At 39.7% G+C, this 17,498-nt stretch overlaps 1 protein-coding gene across 5 annotated transcripts in view; it reads right to left on the bottom strand.

Annotated features, from left to right (window-relative positions):
• Positions 1-7,117: 7,117 nt before the first annotated feature.
• mtmr1a (myotubularin related protein 1a) overlaps positions 7,118-17,498 on the bottom strand; it is a 33,306-nt gene continuing 22,925 nt past the window's right edge. For all 5 annotated transcript variants that reach the window (XM_049568834.1, XM_049568832.1, XM_049568835.1 and 2 more), the window contains 9 exons: positions 16,348-16,536; positions 16,024-16,209; positions 15,745-15,903; positions 15,610-15,657; positions 14,636-14,728; positions 14,380-14,493; positions 14,255-14,298; positions 14,041-14,173; positions 7,118-13,500 (listed from right to left, as the gene is read on the bottom strand). In XM_049568834.1, coding sequence (XP_049424791.1) covers positions 13,339-13,500; positions 14,041-14,173; positions 14,255-14,298; positions 14,380-14,493; positions 14,636-14,728; positions 15,610-15,657; positions 15,745-15,903; positions 16,024-16,209; positions 16,348-16,536 — 1,128 coding nt within the window. In that variant the 3' untranslated portion in view covers positions 7,118-13,338. The remainder of the gene's footprint in view (positions 13,501-14,040; positions 14,174-14,254; positions 14,299-14,379; positions 14,494-14,635; positions 14,729-15,609; positions 15,658-15,744; positions 15,904-16,023; positions 16,210-16,347; positions 16,537-17,498) is intronic.

Genomic DNA, 17,498 nt, shown 5'->3' with positions numbered 1-17,498 from the left:
TACGTTGTAGCCAAATATACACCAGTGGAACAGCAAACTGTTAGCAAGAATATGAAAAGTATAACTGCATGCACATGATACTAATAAAATGGGGACACACTCTTAAAAACTTTGCTGCATAGCACTACTATATAGTAGTCAAAACTCTACTGGATACCCTTAACCTGATCACTCTCCTAACTGGGGATGCATGATATTATTGGCATGTCATCGGCCAATACTGGCTATAAAATGTGATGTTATCCTTTCTTGATCCGCCGACCCACATAAACTCAACTGTTAAGCTAGCTAACAGCCAGGGAGCTAAAGTCCACACTAGTTAAATGTTGCTAAAGTAGCTAGCTAGATGCTAGGGGGCATATCCATGTGGTATATCGAGCCCCTGGGTGTAAAGACAAAAGTGACCTGTTCTGAGTAGCAACACTGGAAGGCTGCTGTTATAGCTTTTTTTTTTGGCTGTATCCCATTGGTCAATCACTGCGTTAAGTGAACTTGATTGACAGATGTGTTCTGGGAAGGTTTCACAGCCACCACCTCCCTGATTCCTCAGATGCTGTTACATTATCAGGCGAACACTTTTTTAAGCATACAGAAGCCTTTTCAAAATGCCCACCATGGAACAAGATGTACAGGAGTGGAAAAGTGAGGGATTTGTGAACGATATCAGATGTGTGAAGTCAGAGAGGAGTTTGAATCAGTTGGCACTGCCATAAAGACAATACTGGTAGAGATAATATACATTTTAAAAAACTAGAAGTCTGCTTTAGCTGTGTAGATGAAGTTAGCAGCAGTAGTTAGCTTTAGGATCTTGAATAGTGTCATAACGAGTGCTTTTGGAAAGCTGTGATGGTTGTACATATTACTGTGAGCAGTTCTGTGTTTGTACTATTACTACTAGCAGTGTGTTCGAGCATATTTATGCTCCATATTATACTCTTTAGTGTGTGTGTGTGTGTGTGTGTGTGTGTGTGTGTGCGTGTGTTTACACTCTTCGCCTGCTCTTTTTACACTTTGTACCCGACTTTCCTAATAACTTAGCTTAACTTTTTGTAGATAGTTTACTGCTTACTTGTTCTGTACTGCCAACGGTTGTTGTTTGCCTAAAGGCTCCTGGAAGTCTCGGATGTTCCTGAACCAGATCTGGGCTGCATCTGAAACCATTCACTGTTTTCTATACTGTCTGATATTTAGTCTGTCTGTTGTTTTATAGCACTGCTCAGAATCTCTAGTGAGGATTAATAAACTCTATGTAGTGGACTTAAAACAGTGATTAATGCCACGTTCACGTCATGGGTGATGGAAGTTCACTTTATTAGAAAATGAAAGACGATTTTATGTTTGCATTTGGTTGTTTGAGGGTTCTAGCAATCTATCCAGCCAACGCTAATTACCAACAATGACTTAACTGCAGATTATTTTTACGATTAATCAATTAAGTCTATAAAATGTCAAAAAATTGTGAAAAAATCAGTTTCTCAGAGCCCAAAGTAACATTTTCATTTTGCTTCTTTTGTCCAACCAACAGTCCAAAACCCAAATACTTTATTTACTGGGGATGCACGATAACATCGGCACGTCAGAGGTTCAGCCAGTATCTGCTATAAAATTAACTATCAGAATTGGCCAGCATGCTTTTTCTTAATTTGCACTATGAATGGATATTACATACATTGAGTATTGTATTACATGTCTCCATCTGCTGTTGGGCCATCACGGTAAGAGTATGCATGCATAATATGTTAATCCCATTACAGAAGATACATGATGATCACTAAAATAAGGTGTGGGAAAAAAATTGGTATATCAATATCAGTATCAGTATGAGTTGTTACATATCGGTATATCTGATATCAGTAAAAAATCCAATATAGTGCATCCCTATTATTTACTATTATAAATGACAAAGAAAAGCAGCAAATTCTCACATTTAAGAAGCAGGAGTGAGCACATTTTTAACATTTTTACTTGAAAAATGACTGAAACAAGTATTTGATTATCAAGATAGTTGCTTATCAGTCTTCTTTATATAGACCAAATAATTAATCAACTAACTGTTGAAACTCTGCTGAGGTCCTTTGCATGTTTCTAGTGCTGGTTTTTGTACTCATGCCTCTTTAAATGCGCCTGGTTCCTTGGTGGCGGTTGGATCAATGGTCTTTGGTCCCTGAGTCAATGGAATCACTTTTAAAAACACACTGCCCATCAGTTAGCCAATTTATTTCTTGAGATGTTAAGAATAAAGAAGCTTGTAGAAGCACACATGTGACATGAACGTGGCATAAGCAATGGTTTGTAATGACCTAAGTAGTCTGATAGAATATCTATACAGAGATGGAATTTGGCACTTGTCCTGAATGAGTTTAAACTGGCATCATGTTATTTCAGATAGTGGTCGTGTTTCCATGCAATTGTCAAGCGTATTTTTGACAAACTTTTGAAATGTCTCAAATAAGAAACGCAAATTGTCTGGGTTTCGATCAACTGGTTTGGAGTGAATAAACTTGGCTGCGTAAAGTGTCCTTTCAACAGAAGTTGTGATGCAGGCCACGCTTTATGCCAAAAGCAGAAATAGCTGATCAGTAATGTGGGTTATGTTGGCTTCAAATGGAACTTGTTAGCTGGCCTAATATCAGCCCAAACTCAGCACGCCAGAAGAAATAAGTCAGATGCTACTGTTGGCATCTAGCAGCCACCAAGGCCATTGGGTCTATCAACATTTTCCTCAGACATATTGTTAATTACAAAGATCTCTAATTCTCTAGAATTACAATATATTATCTAACCATCCACCAAAAAATGAACCTCCACAATTTGAAAACGTCAAAATAAAAAGGTCACAACTCCTGAGCTTTCAGAAAATTTACACCTACAAGGGTGGGAATACCACAAGGGGGGACTCTTCTAGTAGACATGGAAAAGACAACCCAGTTTGAATGCAGCAATCCGAACTTAATAGGCAAAAGCGTTTCCATAGCTCATTTAGTGCATCTAACTATAACTATTTTTCAACAAAAGCAAAAACCACCTTGAGCATAAAACCTGAGGAAGTTTGATCGAATTTCGTCGTGATCCATACATTTCTAATGCGAGACTTCAAAATGCGCATAAAAATACGTTTGTGGAAACACGTCTACTGAGGCAGTATGTGTTGTATGAGCTGTAAATAGCGTTGGTGGTGTGTTACATATCTGACAGGATGCAGCACAGTCCTACATGAATACCACACCCTGGTCTCCTCCATGTTGCCTTGGAAAAGCAGCCTCCTCTACCCACAATCCCTTTGTGTCACTCCTTCTCTTAAAGTCCTTAAACACTACTAAAAAGCGACCCAACTTGGTTTCGAGCTGCTTTTTGAATGTGCGCCTGAGTGGTCGGAGTAACTGATCTGCTACACCTTGTAATGCATGGATGCCCTGTCAGCTGTAATTCAAATGGTGCTTCTCTCTTTGCCTTATATCCTGCACAGTCCCACAGGGACACGCCACATTGTTCATCTAACACCCCGTAGCTGCTCCCGAGCAAGAGTGACACCCACCCTTCTGTTCCTTTGGGCGGTTACCTTGGATGAACGGCTAAAGCACCCAGAGAACTGAAAGGTGTGTGTGATTCGTCAAGCTCAGGCTGCTGAAAACTTCACACAAACACAAGATAGCAAACCTTTCTGTTTACTGAATGTATTGAATGTCTTAATGTGATACAGCAAAAACCTTTGGCCTGTAGCAAAAATACAAATTCACCAAAGATGTAGCACTGATTGGCTTTGCCTTGATGTATTGGGATGGAATGAAAAAGGTTTTTGAAATAATCATGAAGGAAATCTAATGGAACCCAGATGTCCTCATGTGCAACATTTTAATTGGTTTGATGGTTAGATGAAGACTTTATGGATCAGAGTGAAGAGTGCAGAACCACCAATGTTCACTTGGATATACAATGTGATTGACTGTTATTATCGGCACTATGGATGTTAGTTCTGCTTTAAGATTCAGTAGCCTATGATCCTTGAACATGTTGCCAAACTGCTTTTTGGAGCTGCTTACTGGACTGTACAGAACAGCGTGGTGGAAACTATATGATTAACATCTATACAGTCTAAACAGTATAGATGGCATTGTGCCCACCACCTGTAGACAGTCTGGGGTTAGGATGCAGAGCCAGAGCAACAAAAGGTCCAAAGAAGCAGCAACAGCAGAGTTACTAGATCAGGTTTAGGGAACCTATAGGTCTGTTTTACAAAGCGTGCTAAAATAATCAAGGCTGTCATAATTAAGTGAGACTTCAGCTCACTTTATACACAGTACAGAATCACTGTTTAAAAGCTACACTGCAAAGAGAAAACTAAAAGCAGCTGTCTTCAGTTGTATGACAGACGGACATTACTGGAACCACATATTGAGACAATCCATGACAGTTTCTTACAATGCTTAGAAAACTGATAATATTAAAGCTCGCTTCAAGGAGCACCCCAAATTAGCCCTTCCTACGTCCCACCCCTTTTAACTCTATGCTCCAATAACAGTTGAGTAAGCCTGTAAAATGGCGGAACCCTTTCCTCTTATACATATATGCCATGTGCCATGTTCGAATGTGCTTTCTTCGAAAAGAAAACATTTTAAAAATGATTAAAAGATGTAGTTGGGGGGACTATCACAGTTAGCAATGCTAGCTTACTAGCTAGCTAACGTTTACTTACATCAAGAGAAGTTAGCCTAATGTCAGATCAACCACACTGCCAAATTTGCTTCCTTACTTCTGTGGTTATGTTAAAGAGATTTGGAAAAAGACAGATATGTTGTTTAGGGGGACAGAACGTGGTACTGATTAGTTGTGCTAAAACATTGTGTTAGACAGGCACTGTCACTGTCAAACTATCAAATTTTGTTGAATTTCATTTGAATGTAACCTAAAATAATGCTTTCCAAGATACTGATTTCCCACAATGCAACTCAATAGCGTTGACATAGAAGATCCTTAGAGTTCTCCTTTAAGTCTGTACAGGATGCAAATTTGTGAATCCTAGGATGGCAAAGGAATGTCCCGCCCTACTCTGCCTGTGATTGGCTGGTACTTATGGTTTGTTGGTTGGTTTATGGTTAGGTTTAGGCAAGAGAAGCAGGATTGGTTACGGTAAGAGTAAGAATGTCAGAGTAAGCCAATCAAAGATGGAGCAAGGCAGACTGGGGTGGGCCATTACCTTGCTATCCTAGGAGTCGCAAATTCTTGCACCGGACTGGGCTGGATCTCAAGAACTGGTTGCTGTAGCAACATAAATTAAATCATAAGTGGGGCTGCACAATATAAGGTACATATCACAATGATACTGAATATCGCAATAACAATATTACTTGCAATAAATACACAGAACTCAGTTTTGCCTTTCTGTTGCTTCAAATACACAAATATTACTTGTTGGATTAAAAGAATTGAAGGAATTTATTTCCAACATTCTTTTATTGAACAAATTAAACATAGCATTGGGCGATACGGAGAAAATTAGATATCACAATACCATTGACCAAATTCCTCGATACCGACATTGCAACAATATCATAGGGTTGACTTTTGGTGCTTTCCGAAAACAGTTTTTTGATAATCAACATTAATGTGGATTTAATGACTAAGTGGGTGAAGCCAAATGTTAGAAAAGCAAGCAGTTTGGTAAGTCTAGAAAATTACTTCACCAATAAAAAAACACACCTATTTAAAAAAATGAAAGTTACATTTTACTGGGCAGTTTTCTACTTAACATCTTTTAAGTAAATCCCTGAGTGCAATATTGCAGTCTTTTTGATGTGTTTTTTGCGCACATTGACTTTGCAATGATGATTAAATAAAAAAAAAAATTAAAAAAAGAATTAGTATTGTTCAGCCTTAAGTGCAAGCCTGTTTCCCAAAGTGACTGCACAAACTAAGCCGGGTTATACTGTTAGCTCGCTTTGTAAAGTGTCTGTATGGTATCTGCATTGTATTACATGACGACCGTGTGCGAGTGAAGACAGCTTGTGTGGATGCAGTCACAAGACACTGTTCTCTCCCTGCAGTACACTCTTGTGCCTGTCACTGTGTCATGCAAAACCCGCCAATATCTTGCAACCTCACTTGTTCCCAGTTTGAGGAAAAAAAAAAACACAATGAGAGCCCAGCAAAGCTATTAACTCTATATTTGAGGGCTGGCTTTGCAAGGCTACCTGTCACATACAACACATACACACCTACAGTATACTGCTCTCAAACACACTTTGATGCATGCTTTTCTCTACATACTGTACACATGGTTACTTGTAGCTTACGAGTGTTTAACTCTGTGCGTCTTCCTGACGACTGAATGTTGGACAGTCTCCATTGCTTGAAGTGTAATAGTGAACTCTGCTTTCATTCTTATTCCACTATGATAACTCTTTGGCAATATGTTACAGATACTTGTTACTAATGAACAAATAAAATAAACCATTTAAAAAGACAAAAAAAGAGACTTGTGTTTGATGTCTTACTTTTTTTATTTTTAAAATGGAATGTAAGAAGTGAGTATGGCTCATTAGGAGGATCTGTGTCAACACGTTATTTACAAAACAATTTTTGTTATTACAAAAAATCTGCACGATCACATGCCACAGTTACAGTGTGATTTAAAGGTTACATTGTATAAGAATGAAAGGGATGTCATAACACTGTGAAAGACAAGAAATAAAAGAGGACAGAGTTGTAAGAGGGTTAAATCTGATGGGTGCTCATTTCTAACAATTCTGGACCGCGTTCTTTAAATGTGGTCTAACTCAAGCTAACATGATGTTAGCCGGCTAAAGCCAGTGATGGCAGGGTCTGCAGCCAGAATCAGGTCAGTTTATTTGACCCTATTCTGAGGCGTAATTCATCCTGAGTTTCAGCCAAGTGAGGCAGCCAGGAGCAACCTGATGTATTTCATCTGGTGGGGCGGGTTTGAGCCGAAACTGGGCCAGGTCACTTTTCGCTAGTGGCCAAGTTATGGCAGTGTCAGCAGCCGAAATAAAGCTAGTTTATTTGGCCCTATTCTGAGGCGTCATTTATACCAAGTGTCAGCCGAGTGGTGCAACCGGACGTGGCCTAATTTCCTCTTGTGTGCTAACTTTGGGCTGATGCCGGGCCAGGACTTTTTTTTTTTTTTTTTTAAGATTATTTTTGTGACATTTTGCTTTCATTGGACAGGAAAGCTTTACGCCTGGTTTCCACTTACATATGTGACTGGTGTTTGTAAATATATAGATGATGCCTCTAGTGTCCGATGCAAGGAAGAGCATTTCTTTACAGATTGTTAGAAACCTGACAGAAACTAATTGTAGCCTTGGAGGAGAGGTTAATTTTGTCCACGTTTCACCATCTTGCACTTTGGTATATGTGCTTGGAACATTACAGGGACAGAAACAAGACAAATATTGTATGGTAACAAATAAGTGAAGATGTTGGCCTGCCAGGTACATGGTATGTTTTTTAAATATTTCATGAAAAAAGTTGTATGAACAGCTTAATGAGTCACAATGACAGTCAGACTGTAAATAATATATAACCATATTTTAGCAGAATAACATTACTCAGATTCACAATGAGATAAAACTGGATGAACATGTTATTTTTAATCAAACAAACTCACTTGAAAATCAACACAGGCAACTGAACTGAAGGAAACAGCCAGTTAGCTAGTTAGCAGCCTGTTAGCTAAGCTAGCACACTGTCATACGGTTTCTGTGAAATCCACTGAAAAAGTTAAATTTTTTTGAATGAACTCGATGCAAATTTGGGACAGAAATATAATGGAGGGGAGGGGATGAGTTTCGCAGGCACATCCGATATCAGTTTATAATCTGAGATTCCCATGGGAATGAATGGATTCTTGGTTAACTCATCGCAGTACACATACGAAAATGGAAACGAGGCGTTAGAGTGAAAGGGGGAAAGAGACAGAGGGGGCATGACCCGCAGCAAAGGTCTGTGGGTTGAAATTGAACCTGCAGGCGGGTGTGGCACAGACAGAGCCTTTGTACATGGGATGTCCGATCTACCAGACAAGCTAGTGGGCTCTCAGGCCAGGTCGGTTTTTTGAGAACAGCCAAGGTAGCCAGAATCAGGAAGATTTAATTGGTTCTGCTGCATCATTCATCCTGAATCTCAGTCAAGTCAGGCAACCGCACATGGTCTGACATATTTCTTCTGGTTATTGTGAATAAATTCTGAAATAACGGCATAATGATCAGCACTCAGTATTACTGTCCGAGAGCTGATCGAATGATTGTATTTATAATTGGCAGGCATTGCACAGCTGTTGCGGCCCCTTTCACTGCAGCTGTGCATTAGTTACTTTAAAGCCGAGGGACCACATTCTAAGTAATACATGAAACATACATAACATAATGAAACCTGCCTAAATTCCCCTAAAGCACAAAAACCCTAGAGATTACATTGATTGTACAGATTGTGGGTCAGATTTCCAGACAACTGAGCCCAGTAATCAATTGCATTGAAATAATCTACCTATCATTTCAGAAACTGAGCAAAAATGTTTTCTGGTTTCACTGATCATAAACTTTTAGTTTAATATATTTCTTTTGTATCTCACACTGTGTTTGGAATGTTTATATCTGGTCATGTGCTCAAAGGAATTATTTGGTCTATTTTGTCTGGTTTACATATTTTACTCTATGTAAAATTATATGTAAAAAAAAAAAAAAAAAAAGTACCATTTATGTAATTAAATAAAACTGAGATGAAAAGACTGAGAATTTATTTAACTATATAGAGTTTACCTGATTTAATAAAATGTATTGAATATTTCAAATATTTGAAATACACATGCAAGTAAATTAGGGACATTGGATGAACTACATTTAAATAAACTCTCATAGTATTTTCATCTCAGTTTGATTTGATTTAATTACATAACTGGTGACTGTTTGGTTTATGTTAGAATTACTTGACTCAGTTGGATGGAAACTTGATATGTACTTGAAATACCTTAACATTACAAAATAGACCAAATCATTCCTTAAAAATGTATTTTCCTCTTTATTATAAAATCTGAGCTGTAATAAAAACATAAAAATATCTTAGTGATATACATGTACTCATCTAAATTCACACCTCTTTTGACACTGTTCGATGAACGTGCTGCTTTCAGTCAATAAATTCACATAATCTGACTCTCTGGGACGAGCTCGACATACACACCTCTATGTTTTTGGGGGTACAAGGAACCAGTGACATGACTGGAAGGCAACATAAAGAAAGAAAAACTTAAATATAAAATAAAAATAAAAGGACAACATGTACAGTAAGGCAGTGTCAAGGTAATGAAGAGGGCTATTGATCATCTAACACGCTGTGTTTGCAGGTGGGAAGTAGGTGAGGGATAACGAGATCAGAAATGTGATTCTTATTTTTTTGTGATTCCTATTCCAAAAAAAAACCAAAACACTTTTTTTATACCTTGCCACCGGTGATAGCTGTGGCAGAAGGCATTATTTTTTCAGGTTGTCCATCTGTCTCATTCTTGTAAACGTAATAACTCAATGCCTTAAGGAAATTTCTTTAAATACGGCACAAATGTCAACATGAACTCAATGTCAGTGATGAACTGGTTAGATTTTGATAGACACAGGTCAAAGTTCAAGGTCACTGTGACCTCATCTGTCTCATACTTGCAAATGCATTATCTCAAGAACACCTTGATGGATTTTTTTTTTCAAACTAACATTCACTTGGACTCAACAATGAACTAATTAGGATTTAGAAGTCAAGGGTCAAGGTCACTGTCACCTCACAAAACATGTTATTGACCATAAGTCAAGAATTTATATGCTAATTATGAAAATATTTCACACAAATGACTAATAGTATAAAATTCTGAGGTAATGACATTTTATATCCAAAAGGTCAAAGGTTAACTTCACTGTGACATCATAATATTCTGCATGAAACACTTTTCTGGCCAATATTCAAGGTCATAACTCAGGAACAGAAGGGGAGACATTTGGTCAGATGCTGAATTGGTGACACTAATCTTGGGTATCCACCTTAAAACTGCTGACTGTATTGACCCTTTTACTGTTAGTAAACAGTATGGAGTTTTTTGGTGGGCGGAGTTTAGCTGGAGGCAAAACAGCTCGCTACAAAAAATTAGCTAGCCCTAGCTAGCAAGTTCTTTTGGCTTGTTTTAGACAATGGAAGAAGATGATACAAGTGGTGCATTCAGAAATACCCATTCTGAGTGCTGGAGTGCACTCTGGCACAAACTGGACCATTTGTAAATTCAGAGCACTGCATTCTCAGAGTGGCAGAGTGCTCTAGGCACTCTGTCCGGGGAGACGGTGCAGCAGAGCACATAGAGGACTGAATGTGTGATTAACTTCACAGTTTGTTTATTCATATAGAAATACAATGCTCTGTTTTTCCGACCAACAGAGCTCTCATTTTAGTGTAGAGCGTCAGACTGAATTTACAAACGCACCATAGCAGGTCACTCACTCTCTGGGACTGCGAGTGTTACTTAAAAAAGTGAACATTGCCCAAAGGGCCCAGACTGGCCGACCCGTATGCTTTCACTCAGTGGATGGATGATTTGACAGGATTGCTGAAGGTGGGATGGCCGGCTTTGTGGTTGATTACTGTGCCAATATTACAAAGGAGGACGACACTTGAACGGTTTCCTCCAGTTTGTTTTGCTATCGAAGCTAATGTTAGCTAATGTGCTAAAATGTTAGTGTTACGGAGAAATCCAATATTTCTCTTGAGACTAGGAGTTCAGAGATGGGACCAAGTCACACATGTGCAAGTCTCAAGTAGGTCTCAAGTCAAGTCCTGTAATAGGTCAAGTCACCTTATTATTGTAATTTTACCTGCAGAATCTGATCTTAATAAAGTGAAAAGACAAGATATAAGTAACTATCAGTAAACACTGACTTCATCGCTGCAATGTTTACTTTGCAGGGACCCCCATGCGTGCACGCGCACACGCACACACACACACACACACACACACACACTCACACACACACTAACCAAGGCAGTGGCCAAAATCACCCATTTAGCTCATTTAACCCTGTGTTGCTCATTCATAAAACGTACAGCCGGTCTTGTGATGAACCGGTCGGAATGTTCACTCACATTTTCTGGGGTTAATGTTAGCAAATAAATTAAAAAACAAGTTCCACCAAACCGAACCCCACCCAACCCCTGTATCGTATCAAGCTAACGTTAGCTAACTACCGACTAACCAGATAATATTAGCTAATTGACAAGCACTTACTGGGCAGAATGGCTCTTCAAATGACAAACAAAGTTTGAAGTTGTCGCCTGGCTCTCCGAGATGTTTACGCCGCATGTCTTGCACTGTGCTGTTCGTCTTTTGCCGTAATAATGGTAATTCCGAAAGCCGAAGACAATGACTCTTGGTACCCCTCCCGCTGACATGTTGATGCCTATCTGATATAAGAGGGCGTGTTTCTCCAATAAACACGTAAGGTACGTAAGGTACATTATTTTTTAAATTAATTTATTAATTTTATATTCTAACCGAAAACATGATGTGAATAACACTCAAGTCATTCAAGTCATTGTGTCTCAAGTCAAGTCCCGAGTCTTTCACTTCCAAGTCCGAGTCAAGTCTCAAGTCTTTTATTTTTTGTCAAGTCACAAGTCATCAAAAGTCATCCAAGTCACAATGACTCAAGTCCCCATCTCTGCTAGAGTTGTACCAATACCGATACCATTATTGGAAATGCCTCCGATACTGCCTACAATGTGGTATCGGGTATCGGCGAGTATAGCCTGTGACCAATCTAATACCACGTAATGCCTCCCACGCATACGCACGCTACAGGCAAACGAAACGGAAAGAGAGCAGAGTTTAAAAAGCATTCTACTGTAGCCTTTAAAATATCTTTTTTTACCAAATTGTGTGGCTGCACTTTAACCTGTGTCTTGATCTGTGTCAACACTGGATAATAATAATTAAAAAAAGTTTTATGGCATTCATTCTACTATTATGTATTTATTTCTTAATATTTTACATAGAGTTTTAGGAGTTGAGACTTACAACAATTCATATCCTATTCATTTTTTTTTTACGCGCTGATATTGGATCGGTACTCGGTATCGGCAGACACCTAAGGTTCAGGGATTGGAATCGGTATTGGGAAGGAAAAAGTGGTATCGTACATCTCTACTTAAGACCCTTCCAATTTCTGATTAGGTGGACATAATAACCCTTAATACACATGAAGTCATTCATCCCTACAACAGTAAATACTTTTTCCCTAACCTGATATGAAGTGTGCGCTGGACATGCAAGCATTTTAATGATCACCTCTGTCCGATCATTTTGTCTTATGGCATTTAACTAGCCTGGTTCCAGACCATAGACCCCGCCCACTCAACTGAGTAGGCTTGCATCTCTGGTCTGGCATACTGCAATGAATTTGCAATTTATCTCGTCCAAATGATGGACGGACCAATGAACGCCGGGGGTGGGGGGCAGGTCTAGCGATTAGCCAATCAAATTCCCTCCCCCTTGTAAACTGCCTTCAATGGAGGCGATGTCAGACTGAAGGTTCTGGGAGCTTTAGTCTGACACTCAGGCTAGCATTTAACCATAGCTGTCTTCATTTTTGTTGACAGGCAGGGGCAGCCGATATGTGATAAAATTTAAGTTTTGAGCCATGACTTCTTCTATTCTGGCTCCCAATAACACAGCAAGACGACATTTTAAGACTCCTATGTAGCCTACAGCCCTGTGGTGGTGAGTGGTGTTTTGCCTCCAGCTAAAGAAAAGGCCCCAAAAGGGTCTAAGAATCTTCTGTGTTGTCGGGGTGAAGATGTGTGTGAAGCATCCATGTTTTCACAGACATGGATGTAAACTTTAAGTGCAACTTGACTGGTTTGCAGAGGCATGTAACAGGGAAAAAGTGTGAGGGAGGCTACACTATAGGTAACCATGTTACTGGCAGCTTTCTGCAGTCATGTGAATATCAGAGCCCTGAGACAAATAGAAGTTATTCTTCATACAAAAACAAAAACACTATGAAGCGAATGGTAAGATTCCCTCAGTACAGGGGAAACCGGTCTTTCTGAATTTAGAGATTTTTTAAATAATATAAATAATAAGCACAGGTGTGTCAGGCTAGTTTTAATACTGTCTTTAAATACGTTTTTATTTTTATTTAACAAACATCTTGAGGAGATTTTAGGAATGTTAATATAAAATTAGGATTCTCTTTGTAAAGGCTCCTTCACATTGTAAACATCAGTATTTATAGTAATTGGGCTAAAACATGCATTTAACTCTGTGTGTGTGTGTGTGTGTGTGTGTCTCAGTCAGACAGCGGTGTGCAGGGGAGTCCCTGTGGTGTGTGAGGGGGAGTGTTCAGAGGAGGAGGACAGGGAGCGGGAGGATGCTTCTCTCTGCAACTCCTCTACCCTCCTCTGGAGCTCTGCTCTCAGCATCAGCAGCTCCTTCAGCGTCTGGTGCACCGGCACCTGAAACACACATCACACAATCACAGTGTCAGTAACTGAAGCGTTCCTCTGCATGGATAACAACGTGATAACAAACCAGCATGCAGGTTTTAACTGCCCCTACATATCCAACACTTATGGTTTAGTTTAAAGTGGGAAACCTTGTAGTCTCTATAACAAAACATTATAGCCTCTATGCAGTGATACAGTTGGCGGCTGTAGTTCGGTAGACAGAAAATAGTTCCTACATGAAACTGCTCACAACAAAGTCTGGATTATCTTGAGTAATCGGGTCATGATTTCTGGAAAGAGACTTTGCTGCTGAGTTTTTCAAATGTGTTTTTTCGGCATTTTTAGCACCACAAGCTGAGTGCCATCTTGTTCCATTACACTGGAGAGAAGGCAGACATCTCTACGGCCGATATCACCAACACGCTGCAACTCAAACCAAAACATTCTAGACTGATAACCAATGGTCAGAGGGAAAATATGTATTTTTGATTTTGGGGTGAACTGTCCCTTTAATGCCCCATCTTCCATCGCCTCCCACAGAGCACGTACCTGTGGTCTCATGCGAGGGTTCCAGCGGGCGTAGTAGGCGGTCCACAGCTCCAGATGTCTGGAGGAAACCAGTGGATACAGAACGTGGTGCTCATAGTCCACATAGAAGGGGTTGGTGAAGTCCTCAGGTTGGCTGGTAGGGGACAGCATTGAACAGTCAGAGAATCACTCCTACTTCACTACATCACTTTTATCAAGGTGGTGAAAAACCTACCTGTTAATGTAGGACCACAGGGACACTGTCTTGGTCTGTACCTCCTGCACAGGACAGAAGAAGAGTTTGATGCGACATGGCTCTTACAGACCCATCACCCCTGTTAACAGAAGAATGGCACGTACCTTGGATGCCCTCTCCTGTTCACTGTTATAAAGGAATGTACCAAACAGACAGCTGTAGAGGTGGTCCAGCACTGTGATCAGGAACAACTCATTGAACTCAAAGGCTGATGGGAACTGCAGGGGAACACAAGTGATGACTGATAAGTAAAGAGTGGCAGCTTCTAAATGCCTACAATTGATATGAAAATGCATAATGTACTCAGGCTTGGTTCTTGAATAAGTAGTTGTTCAGGATTTGAAGCCACTAGAGACTGACCTGGCGAGTCATTTGCCAAACACAGTCGATGAACTGGACGAAGAGAGGCGAGCGTTCTGAGTTAGCATGGTTCTCATCACCGTGACCCACGCGCTGCAACAAAGAAAATACTTTCAATGGACATGCAGTAACATTCAGAGGCCAAGAGTGGCCTTGCTTGCAATTGTATTTTTAATGCCATTATCTCAAGATCATGAGTTAATTATTTCTTTATCTCGAGATAAAGCTTGTTTTCTTGTGAAAACCGGTTAATTTATGTCAGTTCTTGAGAAAACAAAAGGCAGATTTCTAGAAATAACGATATATTTTCACCACAAGAAAACATTTTTTAATCTCGAGATCACGGGTAAAAATTTCATTATCTCAGAATAACAAAGCTTGTTGTCTTGTGATAATGGGTTCATTTATGTCGATAAACAGAAGGCCAAATTTCATATGATAAATTATCTCAAGAAACTGTCCTTTTGTTTTCTCTCATTACAATAATTACGCGAACAACGGCTCACTTGACTGCAATATCTGTATTCCATCATCTTGAGAAAACAAAAGTTGTTTTTCGTGATAAAGTATCTCATTATCTTGAGAAATCTGCCTTTTGTTTTCTCAAAAATCGACATTAATTTTCCCCAGTGTTTTACAGATCAAGAATTTATCACCATTGTTTCTAGGTGTGCAAAATAATTTCTGCATTCTAGGCCTCCGCCTAATTGCTCACAAGTTAACTGTACATAACTGCGTCAAAAATGAGCTCTTTCATATTTGTACATTCATATTATTTGTGTTATGTGATATGTGTTTAAAATCAATAAAATATGCTTAAAAAAAATCAAGTTTCAACATGTAAGTACACGTCTGGCAGCAGCCAATTTCAAAGTCATGCTAGTAGTTACAATGGCAACATTTGCTTTAGTGGACTAAGTTTTCGTCATAAAGGATGATGTAACGGTGAGATCATCAGAGTAACTGTTCCTTACAGCAGCAAACTTGTGTCCAAAGCTAACCCACTCCTTCTCCACCAGAACCTGCAAACATATACATACAGCACATTATTATGTTGTACAGATGAAGACTACAGTGTACAGTTGATGTTGTGATGCAGTGTGTGTGACCTGGAATCCTCTGAGAGTGCGGTAGTGACTGTCGAGCATCAGCATAGCCAGCGAGGTGAGCTGAGCCGTCCGGTCCCAGCCATCACTGCAGTGAACCACCACCGACGTCTTCCCAGACTCTAGCTTATCAGCTATCTTTGCTGCTCCTGCTAATAGTAGCTACACACACACACACACACACACAGTTGAGTGGGCTGCCAGTGACAGATATTTATGATACATTCTCTGTATATGTTCTATAGTGATAAAAAAACAATTATTCTTTATAGTGTGATGTACCCGTATGTACTCCAGCCAGTGTGTTTGGTCAATAGCAGAGTGCCAGTGGGCTTCATCTATGGTGGGATAAACCACATCCTTCATCTTCCTCAGAGACTCCCTCATCACATGGATGTTGGGGATTTCCAGGAAGTTCAACTCCACGTTTGAATAAAAACTCTCACTTTCATACCCTCCATCCTTTGCCTACATGTGGTGGAGGCAGCAGGGGAGGAGGAGGAGGAGGAGGCAAGAGTGGAGGGATTGACAAGAGAGAGAGAGAACAAAATTAGTCAGCATGTAATACAAAGGTGAGGAGAGAGGCAAGCTAGATGTGTGCTGTACCTTGTTGGTGTCTGCTACACTATTCTGCCGGGCGTCAAATATGGTGAGCTTGTGGGACTGGGCGTTGGCATCCATGATGATTTGGAGGAAGCGTTCATCCTCTTTACAGCGACGGTCTGAAGGTCCGACTAACGGCTGGCTACAGCGTATGATGGTGGCCTGAGACTCTGGGTGAATCCAGGACAAGACCTGCAGGGAGAGTGGGGCCAGGTCAGGACACACATATACTATCTTTCTGCCACAAATACTCACTACAGCACCAAATGTGGATTAATCCACTGCTGAAAACAGTCCTGAAAAAATGCACTGTTCCCTCATGTTTGAGTAACATTAAAAAAAATACAGTGTCTGGATTTTTTTTTTAAAATGAAACTTTATTTTTGTGAGGTGTTTTGTGAGATGTAAATCCTCTGTAGAAACCAATGAGCTTGAGTGGCCTAGCTGAGGTCATACCTCAAAACCTAATACTGAAACTCAGTACTAAAAGACAGTAGTAGGAGTTTGTAAAGTCTGTCATAATTAGCATATGACTTCTTGAGTTATGGCCAAAACATATTTTGTGAGGCTACCTTTGACCTTCAACCACAAGTTTACTGTTCAGTTCACCAGTTTAGTTTATTCTTCACATTCACAAGAATGAGACAGTTGTAACGTAACACTAGCCTTTAACCAATGACCACCAAATACTAATCAGTTTATCGTTGAGTCCAAGTGGACATTTGTGCCAAAATTGAAGAAATTCCCTTGAGGCATCACAAGCATGGGACGGATGTACAGACAATCTTAAAACATAGTGCCTCCAGCCGCAGCTATCTTAACAACACAAGGTGGTGGTGCTCATGGAAACACCTACTTGTTTGTCCACGGTAGCGCCATATTGATACAAAATGAAAGTTACTTTAAGTTACTTTAATAAGAGGTCATTTGCATTCTTTTTTTCATATTTTGAGACAGATGTACAAATCCTGTACACATTAACAAATCTAAATACACACAAACACACTGAGACACAGTTTCTGAACTTTGCATGCACTTTGGCAAATGAAACAGCTATAATACTGACCCCAGTCTATGGTAATATTAAGCAGCTTGGACAACTGTAGCAGAGAGAGGATGAACATGGTTTGACAGATTATTTTGTTAACTGCTGT

The sequence above is a fragment of the Epinephelus fuscoguttatus genome, linkage group LG23, assembly GCF_011397635.1.
Source record: "Epinephelus fuscoguttatus linkage group LG23, E.fuscoguttatus.final_Chr_v1".
Taxonomy (NCBI): domain Eukaryota; kingdom Metazoa; phylum Chordata; class Actinopteri; order Perciformes; family Serranidae; genus Epinephelus; species Epinephelus fuscoguttatus.
Note: the sequence above shows the minus strand (reverse complement) of the source record. Positions and strands in the feature narration are given on the sequence as shown.